We start from the raw sequence: 11,836 nt of genomic DNA, 5'->3' as shown, positions 1-11,836 counted from the left end.
AGCTGGACCGTCCTCTGGAGGTTTGTGTATACTCTAAGGTGCTGAGCATGAACATTCAGGCCCCTGTCAAACCTAACCACTCCAGTCCACATGCCTCACAGCAAACTCAGGACACCAGAGCTACTGGAGCAGGGAGCAAACATGGTACGGCTCCCTGGCTTTGAGTGTCATTTAATAACCAACTCAATGATGATGTGCAATCCTCTTAATACTTTTAAAAAACTTTTATAATTTTGGCCATGCCTTGAGGTACATGGGATCTTAGTTCCCTGACCAGGGATGGAACCTGTGCCCCTGCAGTGGAAACTTGGAGTCTTGACCACTGGACCACCAGGAAAGTCTGTCTCTTTTTTCTAAATACTTCATTATTGTGGTAAAGAGCAAGTCTCATTTTGATACCAGTGCATCTCAAACCTTTCCCTGCTGTTGGTTAATTTCTCTGAACAAAGACAACAGGATTCAGGTCCAGAGCCTTCAGCAGGTAATGATATAGGATTACAAATTATCATATCATTCCTCTTTTGTTTTCATTGCTTTTTGTTTATATTCACTTATTTCTGTATTTAGGTTTTATTTATGGCTAGTGGTAACAGTATTCAGTAGTTTCTGGTAGCACGTTATTAGGGTCAAAGATAATACCATGAGTTTGAGGATTAAGTCACAGGGTTAGGAGTTAGTTTCAATCATGAAGTCTGCCACAGCTCTGGAAAAATAAGAAAATTTTTCCTTTGTAAAATGGACATGCTGGCTTAAAGATGCTCCTCTGCCCCCAAATAAGGACATAAACATTACCATGTGTCCAATGCACCCTATAGTATGAAAGAAATGTCCAAGTACCAAAACTTAACAGCAAAACAGATTAACACAATGTAACAACAAAAATGGTTGTTTCATCTCCTGATTTATTAACTAGTCATAGACTCCATCAGTGACAGAGGCAGTCTCACGCTTGTAACATTAGTTTCAAAAGTATGATTTTAACCCAGCTATAGACATTAACATACTCCTTTCCAAATGATTCTGTATTTTCAAGGTTACTGAAAGGAAATGGCAATCCACTCCAGTATTCTTGCCTGAGAAATCCCACAGACAGAGGCGGCTTCTGGGGTCCAATCCTCGGAGTTGCAAAAGAGTCTCACTCCAGTTAGCAATGGAACAATAAGGACAGTATGAAATGTTATCAATTGCGGGAAGCTGGGTGAACCTTTACACAGAATGTCTCGATTATTGTTCCAATTTCCTCTGAGACTACAATTACTTAAAACTGAATTTAAAATTACATGTCCCTCATGGAAATAAAGAGTAAACCTTTTAGGTCAAATTTTAAAACGAAAATCTGCAAGTTACCCTAGTCAGGAGAACCGTGAAGCCCAGTGAAAAAGCCTTATTTCCGTCTAAAGTTTCTTACCAACTGTGGCAGTAATAAAGACGACATGGCACGTCTCTCTGCTCTCCCCAACTCCTAGACCAGGGAGGCTCTCAATGAGCCGTCTGCTCACAGCGAACAGGTGAGAGGGAGGCCCCCGATTTTGTGAAAACCCAAGGAGAGAACGCTGCAAATAATTTACTTCCACCACTCTGCGTTTGAGGCTCACACGCACCAACTGCACATTCCCGGGCCAGCATTCTGCGGGGGCCGGGAGCCCGGTCGGGACCCGGGGGGTCTGAGGTTCATCTCGCGACCTCCGAAGACAGCAGAGAGTCAGCCTGGCTCATGGCGAGCTGGTCCTTCTTCTCCTTCTGCAAAACCTGATCCTCCCACAGCGCCTGGTCCACCTGGTCGTCGGTGAGCACCACGGGCTTGAATTTCTCGTCGAAGAGCCGCTCATTTGCCTCCGAGTGCAGCTGGTGGGGCCCGACGATGCGCAGGTGAGCCGGCAGGTGCAGGAACTCGTCGTCGTTGATGTCGCAGTCGCGCATCCGGGCCCCCAGCACCCACCAGCGGCCCACGAAGCCCACATCCAGAATCCGGTCGGGGAAGTCGGTCCAGCGGGGCTGCAGGTAGCGACAGCGAGCCTGGTAGAGGCTGGCCTGGGCGTCGAAGGGCGCCTCGTACACCAGCGAGCAGAGGCCCAGGCTCACGTGGCGCAGACAGCCGCGACCCCGCAGCCAGAGCAGCCGCTGCACGAACGCCTCCGAGTCGCGGTTACGAGTGGCAGGCGCCAGCAGCAGGAGGGTCCCCGATGCGTCGAGCAGCGCCTCCTCGAAGGCTGCCTCGCTCGGTGCCAGGGAGCAACAGGCCGCCGCGCCACCCAGCAGCCCCAAGTACACGGCCGCCCTGCCGGGCCGAGCCCGCGCCGCCGCCGCCGCGTCCTTGCAGGCCTCGGCGTAATCTTGGAGCAGCGAGCGGGCCCAAGCGCCTGAGGGGAAAAAAGAGGATTGAGAGCCGCCCGGCCGCTGGCGCCACCCACCCCGCCGCCTCCCGCCGCTACTCACCCAACCGCGCCCACACGCCGGGCTTTGCGGCTGCAGCGTCACCCGCCTCTCTACGGCTTCGGGACCAAAATCTCTTCAGAGCGGCAGCCGCCATTGCCTTCCGGCTGGGCGTCAGCGCTCCGAAGAAAAACACCAAGCATACAAAACAGAAGGCCCGGAGAATCTCTTCTGCGCCAGCGTCAACATCACCGGAAATCGTTCCCCATCGGAAAAGGATAGCAGACGGACGGACGCCGGATGTTGCTGTCAGATCTGAGGGGTCATCTGCGGCCGGTAGGCGGGTCGCGCAGGCGCAGAGAGCCCGAGCCCCGCCGGTTGAGACCGCCTCAGGTAAGGGGGGCGTGGGTACACCTGTGGGGCAGGAGAGGCGAGTTCACGTTCCGGTGGGTGCGGTAGCCGCCAGGCCGGGCTTGAGGCTGAGGCTGGCGTCCAGGAGGGGCGCCGACTGGCGTCGAGAGAGAGTCTGATTGGCCTCTATCCTCAGAGGGATGCGGTGACGACCCTGAGAGACCATGGCAGCGCCCGACGAGCTCGCCTTCCACGGTGAGTGCAGCCGCGACCCGGCCCGAACCCTGTTCCTTCCACTGGCCGAAACCTCCCATCGAGTTTCCAGCTCAGATCTAACCCGAACCCCAGTCAGCTGTGAACAACCACCTAGACATGAAACCCATTCCTAACTCGAACCCCTTGCGTGCTGTCTCTCAGTCGTGTCCGACTCTTTGCGACCCCGTGGACTGTAGCCGGCCAGGCTCCTCTGTCCATGGGATTCTCCCGGCAAGAATACTGCAGTGGGTTGACACTTCCTCCTCCAGGGGACCTTCCCAATCCAAGTATCAAACCCGGGTCTCCTGCATCTCCTTCCTGCATTGGCACCGCTCCCACCTTAAACTCAGACCACAAATCTGAGGCTCTGCCCCAGCCCTCATTGTGGTCCTGTGTTAGGAAGGAGGGGACATGCCTCCTTCCCACTCACCATAGTTGAGGAAACTCTGGGCTGGGGGTAACACCGAGGTGGGGATGGTTACTCTTGGCTCCCAGATGTCCTTCAGTCACTAAGTCATGCCCGACTCTTTGCAACCCCATGGACGGCAACACGCCAGTCTCCCCAGACGAGCTGTGGGCGAAACAAAATTGCCTCGACTCCCAAATACACCTGTGCCCCATATTCCTTCTCGACAGAGTTCGAGGAAGCTACTAATCTGCTGGCCCAGACCCCGAATGAGACCACCACCAGAAGTGATCAGCTGAGCCCTAAGGGGCACGTGGCTGTGGCAATGGACTCAGGCGCCAGTTACGGAGCTGAGGATGAGGTAGAAGAGAGCGACAAGACCGTGGTGAGTCCCAGGAGTCCCTGTGCCCTGCCTCTGTCTTGTCCCTCCTGCCCTCTCTCTGGCGCATCCCTCCACCCCCGCCCCCACACCCCCAGCACTGAAAGTCTGCACTGTGCAGCTCCTACAGGAGGAGAAGCAGCAGCCTGGTTTCTGGACCTTTGGCTACTATCAGAGCTTCTTCGACGTGGACACCTCACAGGTCAGACCGGGGAAGCTGGTGGGATGGGGTCCAGCCACTATTCACTGAGAACTTACTATGCACCAGGCCTTGGGCCATTGCTGGCAATAGGCACATGGGAGAACAGCTCCCACCCAGGCTGGTAGACATGACTGTGTGCACTACATGGATGTGGAGTGAGTGGGACTCTCGGGAACACGGGGAGAACATGTGACATGGTGCACAGGGAAAGGCCCCCTGGAGAAGGCGACAGATTTGTTGGGACTTAGACAAGCAGGTAGACTTAGAGTGGAGGGAAGCATAAGTATGTTCCAGGCACGGGAAGCCGCATAGGCAGGGGACCAGAGGTGAGAGAAGCCAACCGCTACTGCGAGGCTGCCTCTCACTCAGTCTGGAGAGTGAGGTGGGGCCAGGCAGAGAGGCCAGGTCACCAAGGGTCTCATGAACTGTACTAAGGAGTTTGGGTTTTATCCTAAAGGTGCTAGGGAGTCACGGAAGGGTTCAGAGCAGGAAAGGACTGAGTAACATGGAATTGGAGGCCAGGGTGGGAGATGGTAATAGCCAGGGTTGTGGAGTAGGGAAGACGTTGGCAGAGATGGGGGAAGGACATTACCCAGGATTTGTTGACAGTTCTTATTGGGGGCAGGAGGCGGTGGGGAGCAGGGGAGTCCAGGGCAGCCAAGCAGAGAGGAGGGGGAAGCTAACAAAAAGATGGCAGGCCCTGAAGCGTCCTTCAGAGTGGGGGGACAGTGGGATATTGAGTAGGGGCTGCCCAGGGCAAGGGGCTCCAGGCCTCAGGAGAGAAATGAGAGCATGGAGAGAGGAGATGGGAGGTCAGCAGGGAAGGAACCCCTAAGGAGGGTAACCCTCTTTCCTTTGTGGGTAGTGAGGAGCCCCAGATGGGCTTCTGTCCTAGGTCCTGGCCTTGCCCCCCAGGTCCTGGACCGGATCAAAGGGTCGTTGCTGCCCCGACCTGGCCACAACTTTGTACGGCACCACCTGCGGAATCGGCCAGACCTGTATGGTGAGTGAGGTTGTGCCTTCAGTTCATTCAATTATTGATGCAACACATGTTGACAGAGGGCCAGGCCCTGGTATACAGCTGAGCACAAAGCAGAGTCACTCAGGTAGAACTGAAACCTACTCTGTTCATGTAGACAGGGCCAAGCAAGGCTGCAGAGGGCTGCGGGGCTGGGAAGAGAAGCAGAGGGTTTAGAGGGTGGGAGCTGCTATGTTGTGTGGGTTGCTCAGGGAAGGCCCTTCGGAGGAGGGTGAGGGAATGAGCCTTGTTGGTGTCGGGGTTAAGGGTGGAGAGACCCAGGGAAGAATATCACGAAAGAGGCATGTGGCGGATACAGGCTCGCACTGCAGCCTGGAACAAGCTGCCAGCAGGCCCCCGAGGTGACCGGTGAGGTCACATGGGCCTTCTATGCTTTGGTGAGAAGAGATCTTAGCCAAGCGCCCTTGGGTGCTGCAGGCCCTGTGCAGGGCAAGGGCAGAAGCTGGAGGACCAGGGAGGAGTCGCGTGTGGGATCGTGGGCCTGGCCTGGGGGTGTGGAGTGGGGGTTAGATCCTGGCAAACGTGCAAGATGGAGCCAACAGGGTGTGCTGACAGACGACATGGGGTGGGAGGAGAGGTGGCAAGGACGCTGCCCAGCTTTTGCCTGGACTATGAGAAAGCGGGACCTTCCTTGGTGGCTCAGATGGTAAAGAATCTGCCTGCAATGCAGGAAACCAGGGTTTGATCCCTGGATTGGGAAGATCCCCTGGAGAAGGGAATGGCAACCCACTCCAGTATTCTCACTGGAGAATTCCATGGACAGAGAAGCATGGCAGCTACAGTCCGTGGGGTCACAGAGTTGGACACGACTGAGTGACTAACAATTTCCCCAGAAAGAGGGAATTCCATTTATCAATGGGAAAAGGCAAGAAGATTCTGAGGGAAAGAGTGGGAGTGCCAGGTGGAATGGAACATTGAATAGGAGCCCCAGGTTCAGGGCAGAGGCCCAGACTTGGGACACTGGGGGTTGTGGGCACAGAGGTGGCAGAAGGCCCTGAGGTTTGACGAGCTCACAAAAGGGGTGAATGAACACAGAGGTTTGAGAACTGGCCCGGGTGGGCCCCTTATTGTTAAAGAGCTCAGGGAGTCAAAGAGGCTGAGGAGTTGCCAGTGAGATGAGACAAAAGCAAGAGGGTAAAATCCTGGTAACCACATGGAGAGTGTTTCCAGATGGAGGGGGATCAGCTAGGTCAAAGGCCACTGAAAGGCCAAGCGAGATGAGGGATGAAGGCTGGATTCAGCTGCTAGTCTGTCACCCGTATGACACCGTATCAAGGGAGCGGTGGGGGTGGAGGCAGCCCAGAGCTTGGAAAGAGGCTGGGACCGGATGGGGCAGGTCGCTAGTCCTGGGAGCTCCCACCCTGGGGCCCTGACCGTGCTCCACCCACAGGCCCCTTCTGGATCTGTGCCACGCTTGCCTTCGTCTTGGCCATCACTGGCAACCTGACCCTGGTGCTGGCCCAGAGGAGGGACCCATCCATCCACTACAGCCCTCAGTTCCACAAAGGCAAGTGAAGCGGGCAAGGCCTGGGAGCTGGCAGGGCTCGGGGTGCCATGGGACCCTGGAGTGATAACCCGATTGACCCGCAGTGACCGTGGCCAGCGTCACCATCTACTGCTACACGTGGCTGGTGCCGCTGGCGCTGTGGGGCTTCCTGCGGTGGCGCAAGGGTGTCCGGGAGCGCATGGGGCTTTACACCTTCCTGGAGACCGTGTGCGTCTACGGCTACTCCCTCTTTGTCTTCATCCCCACTGTGGTGAGTGGGGCCCAGGGGATGGGTGGGTCCTGGGCGCCACAGGGATGACCTGCTAGCCAGCTGCCTGTATCCCCCCCAGGTCCTGTGGCTCATCCCTGTCCCGTGGCTGCAGTGGCTCTTCGGGGCCCTGGCCCTAGCCCTGTCGGCCGCCAGCTTGGTGTTTACCCTCTGGCCCGTTGTCCGTGAGGACACCCGGTTGGCAGCTGGGGTGCTGCTGTCTGTGGTGGTGCTACTCCACGCCCTCCTGGCCATGGGCTGCAAGGTACTGGGCTGGGGTGGTCACAGGCTGGGCTTGGGGTGGGGACTCGGCTTGCCGGCTCCCACGCTGACCCAGGGCTCTCGGATCAGTTTTATTTCTTCCAGCCGCTGCCTCCAGAGCCCATGGCATCTCCCCACCAAGCCACCGCTCAGCCTGCAGCCACAGGGTTGCCACCCACCCTGCCAAGGTCCGTGGCAGCCTAGGAAGGCTGAGCCTGCAGGTGAGGAACTGTCCCCAGCTGTGGCTGGGGCAGGTCTCCAGCTCCAACTGCCCCCCCTCTGCCCCCGCCCGAGGTTAGAAGCCTCGGGGCCACTTCTGACTTTCTCTCTTTCAGACCCAAGAGATGGTGACTGGAGGCTCCCCTGAAACCTCAAGATCATTTCGCTACTTTCCAGACTTTTCTTACAAAGCAAACACTTTTATTTTCTATGCAAAGGTGATTCAGAGAATTTATATAAAGGCAGGAGAGGGGCAGAGCAGGGAGCTTCCAGGGCGGCCATTGCCCCCCGGGGCCACCCCAGCCTGGGCTGCACCTGCTCTTCCTGGGGTGCCCAGAGAGCGGGCCTTGAGCTGAGCCTGAGCTCCACCACATCCGAGTCTGGGGTTGTTAGAAACGGGGGAGCAGAATTAGAAGAAAACTGCCTGTGCTGAAACATGTATTTCCGTGGGTTTTTTTTATTTTCATTTTTTTCCTTTTCTTTTTTTTTTGGAGAGGTCCCTGCAAGGCCCCTTCCCAGGCTGGGGTGGGACCAGAATGCCATCAGAGTAGGAGGGACGGGAGGACCATCTACAAATACTGAGGGGTACACAGGCCTAACATTAGCTACAAGGAAAAAGGACGCCTTCCACGACAGACCCTTGAGGTTTCTGCGTCTGCCCCACGCGGCTGACGCTGACCCTTCCCTCCAGGCCCAGGGCCCCCAGGCCACCCTTTCTAGCTCTGGGTGCAGGTGGGGGTGGGGCCCGCAGGGGCTCAGGGACAGGACAGCAGCAAGAGGCAGGGGCTGAGGACGGAGGGCCTTCCCGATAGCCGGGTGGGTTGTACATTCAAGTGTGAGGTGAACCCTTTGGTGGGAGGGGGCCGAGGGGCTCCCTGGGCTCCAGAGGCCCGGCCCCACCCCATCCTGAAGACTCGGTAGGGCCACCCCTCACCAGTGAGCCTCTGAGCTGGGGAGAGGGGCTGCTGGCTCGGCCCGGCCGGCCTGATTTCTCAGAGGGTCTGTGGATTGACACTGGTTCTTTTCATAAAAAAATAAAATTAAAAAAAGCAGCATGTCACGCCTGTGGTGACCAAGGCCTGGTAGTTGAAGGGGAGGCCCCTCCAGGAAGGGGCCAGGACTACCTTCCCTGCCAGAGACAGGCAGGGGACCGGCCCCGAGGGACCGGGCAGGGCGGCCACTGACCCCTCCCCTCCCCACCAGGCCTGCAGCTGTCAGACCCGGACACGCCTGTTAAAGAAGATGTCAAATCTAGGTCAGGGTGGAGAGGGCCAGGTGGGGGGACGGTGGGCACAGAGCTCCCACGACATGATCGTGTGTAAAATATGGCAGCGACACGCGCTTGGGGCCAAGATGTGGGTGGGGCAGTGGGGTGGGGGCAGCGGCGGCGGCAACGTCGTGTAAAAAAAGTGTTCAAGTTCCCGTAGCAAAGAGGCTGTGGCCGGGCGTGTGGGCCTCTCCAGGTCAGGGGTCACAGCCGCCCGGGGTCGGGGTGGGGGCAGGGTCTTCATTTGGTTTCCTGGTGCTGTCAGTCCATTCCGCGCCGCAGGGGCCTAGCTCCCATAGTGCATGGTGTTGGTCGGGATGGACATGGGTGAGGCCATGGAGATGGCGGGGCCGCCCATGGTGAACTGGCTGTTGACCGCATAGTGGGCGCTGGAGCTGCCGCTGCTGCTGCCCTGGGCGCCGGAGGACCCTGTGGGGCAGGGGGTGGGCACTCAGGGGCCGCCTCTGTCCCCTTGCCCGCCCAGACCCATGGCAGAGTCAGAGAGAAAGCACAGGTGAGAGGGCAGGCGGGCAGGCGGGCGCCTGGGCACACGCACACCCGCGGGGCCCTGCGACCCCCGCCCACCATTACCTTGGACAATCCCCGTGCTCATTATGGAGCCCATCCGGGAGTGGGTGTGATTGACAATCCCCGTGTTGGCTGCACAGCGGGAGGAAGGAAGGAAGGAAAGGAGATGGCGTCACCGCCCCCAGCCTGCCCGGCCCATGTGCCTGGCGTGGTGGGCGCTCACACTCGGGTGAGGGTGGGTGCGGCGCCCGCAGAGCAAGGTAGAGAGGCAGTTGGGGGGGGCGGAGCTCAGCTCCCGGGGAAGAAGCCAAGGTGGTAAGGCAGAAGGCCCAAGCTCACGGTGGTCCTGGGCGCACCCACCCCCGTGGGCTCACCTAGAGGAATGAGGTTGTTGTGGCCCACACTGGAGCCTCCGGCAATAACACTGCTCAGGTCGTAGGCGGTCGGCATTCCTGCACCGGGGAGGGAGAGGTCAGGGCAGGAGGGCTCGAAGGGCCAGCACTGGCGGGGGCACCAGGGAAGGACCCTGCCCCCACCCCCACCCCACACACAAGTGGGCTGCTCACCGGCCACAGCCATCCCACTGCTGAGGTTGTAGGTGCTGCCGGCATTCCACATGTTCTCCGACGGGGAAGTGTAGTGGGAGCCAGGCGGCGGGGAGGGTGTCGTGCCTGTGTATCTGCGGCAGAGACGGCCCGTGGGCAGGGCGAGGGGCAGCGGGCGAGGAGGGCGCCCCCCGCAGGCCCAGGGCCTGTCCTACCTGAAGAATGGGTTTTTCAGGTCCAGGAGGTTGCTGGACTTGGAGCCTGTCTGGTCCACCTGGGCCACAATACTGATGTCGTAGCTCTGTCTGTGGGGCAGGAGGGCGGCCGTGAGCTGGCTGCCTGGAGGGAGCGAGCCCCTGCCGCCCCCGCCCCAACGGCTGCTCACACCTTTTGTTGGCAATAAGCAGACATGTCCCTGAGAGCGTGTCCCCAGCCTTGGCGAACAGTGGCGACTGGAACAGGCACCGGACTTGGTACCAGTGGGTCAGGGGCTCCGTCGGGGCCGTGGACAGCCACACGGTCATTCTGCCAAGCAGGGACAGGCATGCCCTTGACTGGGCTAGACCCCCACCTTGTGCATTTTGAGCTCTCCTCAGGCACCTACCCCCCACCCCCGGCCCCCGCCACCCAGGGGTCCCCTGGAGCGGAGACAGGCTGGCTGTCCAGGAAGTTCTACCTACGCCCACTCGCCCGACATACACGCCAAGAGACACAATCGGGTCCCGCGAAGAATAGTCACTTTGAACAGGGTAGACGACCCTACCCCCAATAGTCTATTGCTCAAAGGCCAGCTCCCACTGCCTTCTGCAAGGAGCAGTAGCACCCAGTGGAGTTGAGTCAGGCCCTCCCAGCCCCCAATGCATCATCTGAGCCAGCCAGACCTGGAGTTACCACCTGGGGCTGAAGTGGGGGGGCCACCTGCTCTGCTTGGTTGCACTCACATAGAGCCGATGAAAGCGACATCAAACCAGAAAGCCAGACCGTGAACCAGCCCGGAATGCAGCATGTGGAACTTGAATGGGATTTCTATCCTGTAAGGCAAAGGGCAGTGATTGCTGGGGAAGCTGAACCAGGGCTTCTGGGAGAGGAGAGGGATGTGTGGGTGTTGGGTGTGGGGCCCCGGCCCGCCCAGCCTGGGAGGCAAGGTTCTGTCCAAGGGAGCTGGCAGTGGCCCTGACCTCCAGAAGAAGTTGAGCCCAGGAGGTCGGGGTGCCAGGGGTGGAGGGCTGCTGGTACCTGTGCAAATCTCCTTCTTTGGCTTCTAAGAAGTTCACCGTGTACTTGACGGACTTGGCCATCAGGATCCGGATGTCAAATGTGTCCTGGGAGAGAGCAGAGAGTGACCTGGCTTCAGGCACAGGGGCTGTGAGGAGAAGGGGAAGCCCGCCCCTCTTCCAGAGACTGGCTGCAGCCTCTAGGCCATTTGGCTCAAACCAGTTTGCAGTTTGCCCTTCTCAGCCATGCTTGGGGGAGGAGGAACTGGTCTAACACAATGGAGGGCAATTAGGTGACAGCTCTCAAAATGACAACTATTCATCTGCATGAAAGACTCGGCAGTTCCACTTCAGGGATTGTAACCTACAAACCTATGTGCACATGTACAAAACTTCCACCCATAATTACAGACTGCCAAGAGCAGAAACACCCTGGAAGTTACACTAGTGATGGCCCAACAGTGAAAGATCATGCGTGTGAAAAAGGACAAGAAGGCTCTTTGGAATAGATGGGAAAGATCTCCAAGATAAATTGTTACGCAAGTTCACAAAAATCAAGTGAGAGAACTATGCTGACGTCACTCACAGCTATGACAGAGAGTTCATGTCAGACTGCCAAGAACTATACGAACTGAATAAAAAAACCAACAACAACAACAGTCGTCTGAAATCACTGGAGAGCAACCACAGCAGCCATAGCTTTGGGGCCAAGACCTTAGAGGAGAGGTGCTTTTCGACACGTGCCTTTCCCCTTGGGGTGGGGCCCTTCAGAGGCCTCCCTGTGTGGGGAAAGCCAGGTGGGAACTTGGGATTACTGAGGCAGCTAGGACTCAAGGGGCCAAGCTGCTAAATAAAAAGGAAATGTGGAGATTCGAGGTGGACACTGCACATGTGATTTTAGTTCTTGGCATTTGCCAGTTTTTGAGCTACATGTGGAATGGAGGTAGGGAACCAAGCAGAAAGATGCTTCTATGAGATTAAAAAGCTAAAGCAAAGGGACTTCTCTGCCGGTCCAGTGGTTTAGACTCCACATTTCCACTGCA

General features: G+C 57.7%; 3 protein-coding genes across 6 annotated transcripts in view; 1 reads left to right on the top strand and 2 right to left on the bottom strand.

Annotated features, from left to right (window-relative positions):
* Positions 1 to 909: 909 nt before the first annotated feature.
* Positions 910 to 2,585, bottom strand: TIMM29 (translocase of inner mitochondrial membrane 29). The gene is made up of 2 exons (XM_068980908.1): positions 2,437 to 2,585; positions 910 to 2,360 (listed from the first exon to the last, which is right to left on the bottom strand). Exons 1-2 carry the CDS (start codon positions 2,528 to 2,530, stop codon positions 1,672 to 1,674), a joined length of 783 nt encoding a protein of 260 aa, XP_068837009.1. The 5' UTR covers positions 2,531 to 2,585; the 3' UTR covers positions 910 to 1,671.
* Positions 2,586 to 2,701: 116 nt separating this feature from the next.
* Positions 2,702 to 8,275, top strand: YIPF2 (Yip1 domain family member 2). Of its 3 annotated transcripts, none has more exons than XM_068981416.1 (10): positions 2,702 to 2,766; positions 2,921 to 2,979; positions 3,616 to 3,770; positions 3,886 to 3,966; positions 4,882 to 4,969; positions 6,396 to 6,512; positions 6,596 to 6,762; positions 6,842 to 7,024; positions 7,126 to 7,241; positions 7,356 to 8,275. In XM_068981416.1, the coding sequence occupies exons 2-9, from the start codon at positions 2,949 to 2,951 to the stop codon at positions 7,222 to 7,224; spliced, it is 921 nt and encodes a 306-aa protein (XP_068837517.1). In that variant the 5' UTR covers positions 2,702 to 2,766; positions 2,921 to 2,948; the 3' UTR covers positions 7,225 to 7,241; positions 7,356 to 8,275. The 3 variants fall into 3 exon arrangements, with proteins under 3 accessions (XP_068837517.1, XP_068837515.1, XP_068837516.1); XM_068981414.1 differs by having other exon boundaries at positions 7,111 to 7,241; XM_068981415.1 differs by lacking the exon at positions 2,702 to 2,766 and having other exon boundaries at positions 2,816 to 2,979; positions 7,111 to 7,241.
* Positions 7,462 to 11,836, bottom strand: part of CARM1 (coactivator associated arginine methyltransferase 1) — a 42,157-nt gene continuing 37,782 nt past the window's right edge. Inside the window, exons 9-16 of one of the 2 annotated variants that reach the window (XM_068981411.1) lie at positions 10,816 to 10,901; positions 10,521 to 10,610; positions 9,967 to 10,104; positions 9,795 to 9,884; positions 9,601 to 9,713; positions 9,409 to 9,486; positions 9,098 to 9,166; positions 7,462 to 8,935 (exon numbers count right to left, since the gene is read on the bottom strand). In XM_068981411.1, the coding sequence (XP_068837512.1) occupies positions 8,793 to 8,935; positions 9,098 to 9,166; positions 9,409 to 9,486; positions 9,601 to 9,713; positions 9,795 to 9,884; positions 9,967 to 10,104; positions 10,521 to 10,610; positions 10,816 to 10,901 (807 nt within the window). In that variant the 3' untranslated portion in view covers positions 7,462 to 8,792. The remainder of the gene's footprint in view (positions 8,936 to 9,097; positions 9,167 to 9,408; positions 9,487 to 9,600; positions 9,714 to 9,794; positions 9,885 to 9,966; positions 10,105 to 10,520; positions 10,611 to 10,815; positions 10,902 to 11,836) is intronic. The other variant, XM_068981412.1, reaches the window with a different exon arrangement.

This window comes from Capricornis sumatraensis, chromosome 9, assembly GCF_032405125.1.
Source record: "Capricornis sumatraensis isolate serow.1 chromosome 9, serow.2, whole genome shotgun sequence".
NCBI classification, from domain to species: domain Eukaryota; kingdom Metazoa; phylum Chordata; class Mammalia; order Artiodactyla; family Bovidae; genus Capricornis; species Capricornis sumatraensis.
The sequence above is the reverse complement of the archived record's forward strand: the minus strand, read 5'-3'. Positions and strand labels throughout refer to the sequence as shown.

What these genes read in the sequence shown, in the direction of transcription:
- TIMM29 (XM_068980908.1), bottom strand. Translation starts at nt 2,530, where the DNA reads ATGGCGGCTGCCGCTCTGAAGAGATTTTGGTCCCGAAGCCGTAGAGAG. An exon ending in CGGCGTGTGGGCGCGGTTGG is followed by an intron (nt 2,361 to 2,436) that starts GTGAGTAGCGGC and finishes TTTTCCCCTCAG; the next exon opens with GCGCTTGGGCCCGCTCGCTG.
- YIPF2 (XM_068981414.1), top strand. Translation starts at nt 2,949, where the DNA reads ATGGCAGCGCCCGACGAGCTCGCCTTCCACG. An exon ending in CAGCCCTCAGTTCCACAAAG is followed by an intron (nt 6,513 to 6,595) that starts GCAAGTGAAGCG and finishes ATTGACCCGCAG; the next exon opens with TGACCGTGGCCAGCGTCACC. An exon ending in TCCTGGCCATGGGCTGCAAG is followed by an intron (nt 7,025 to 7,110) that starts GTACTGGGCTGG and finishes CTCTCGGATCAG; the next exon opens with TTTTATTTCTTCCAGCCGCT.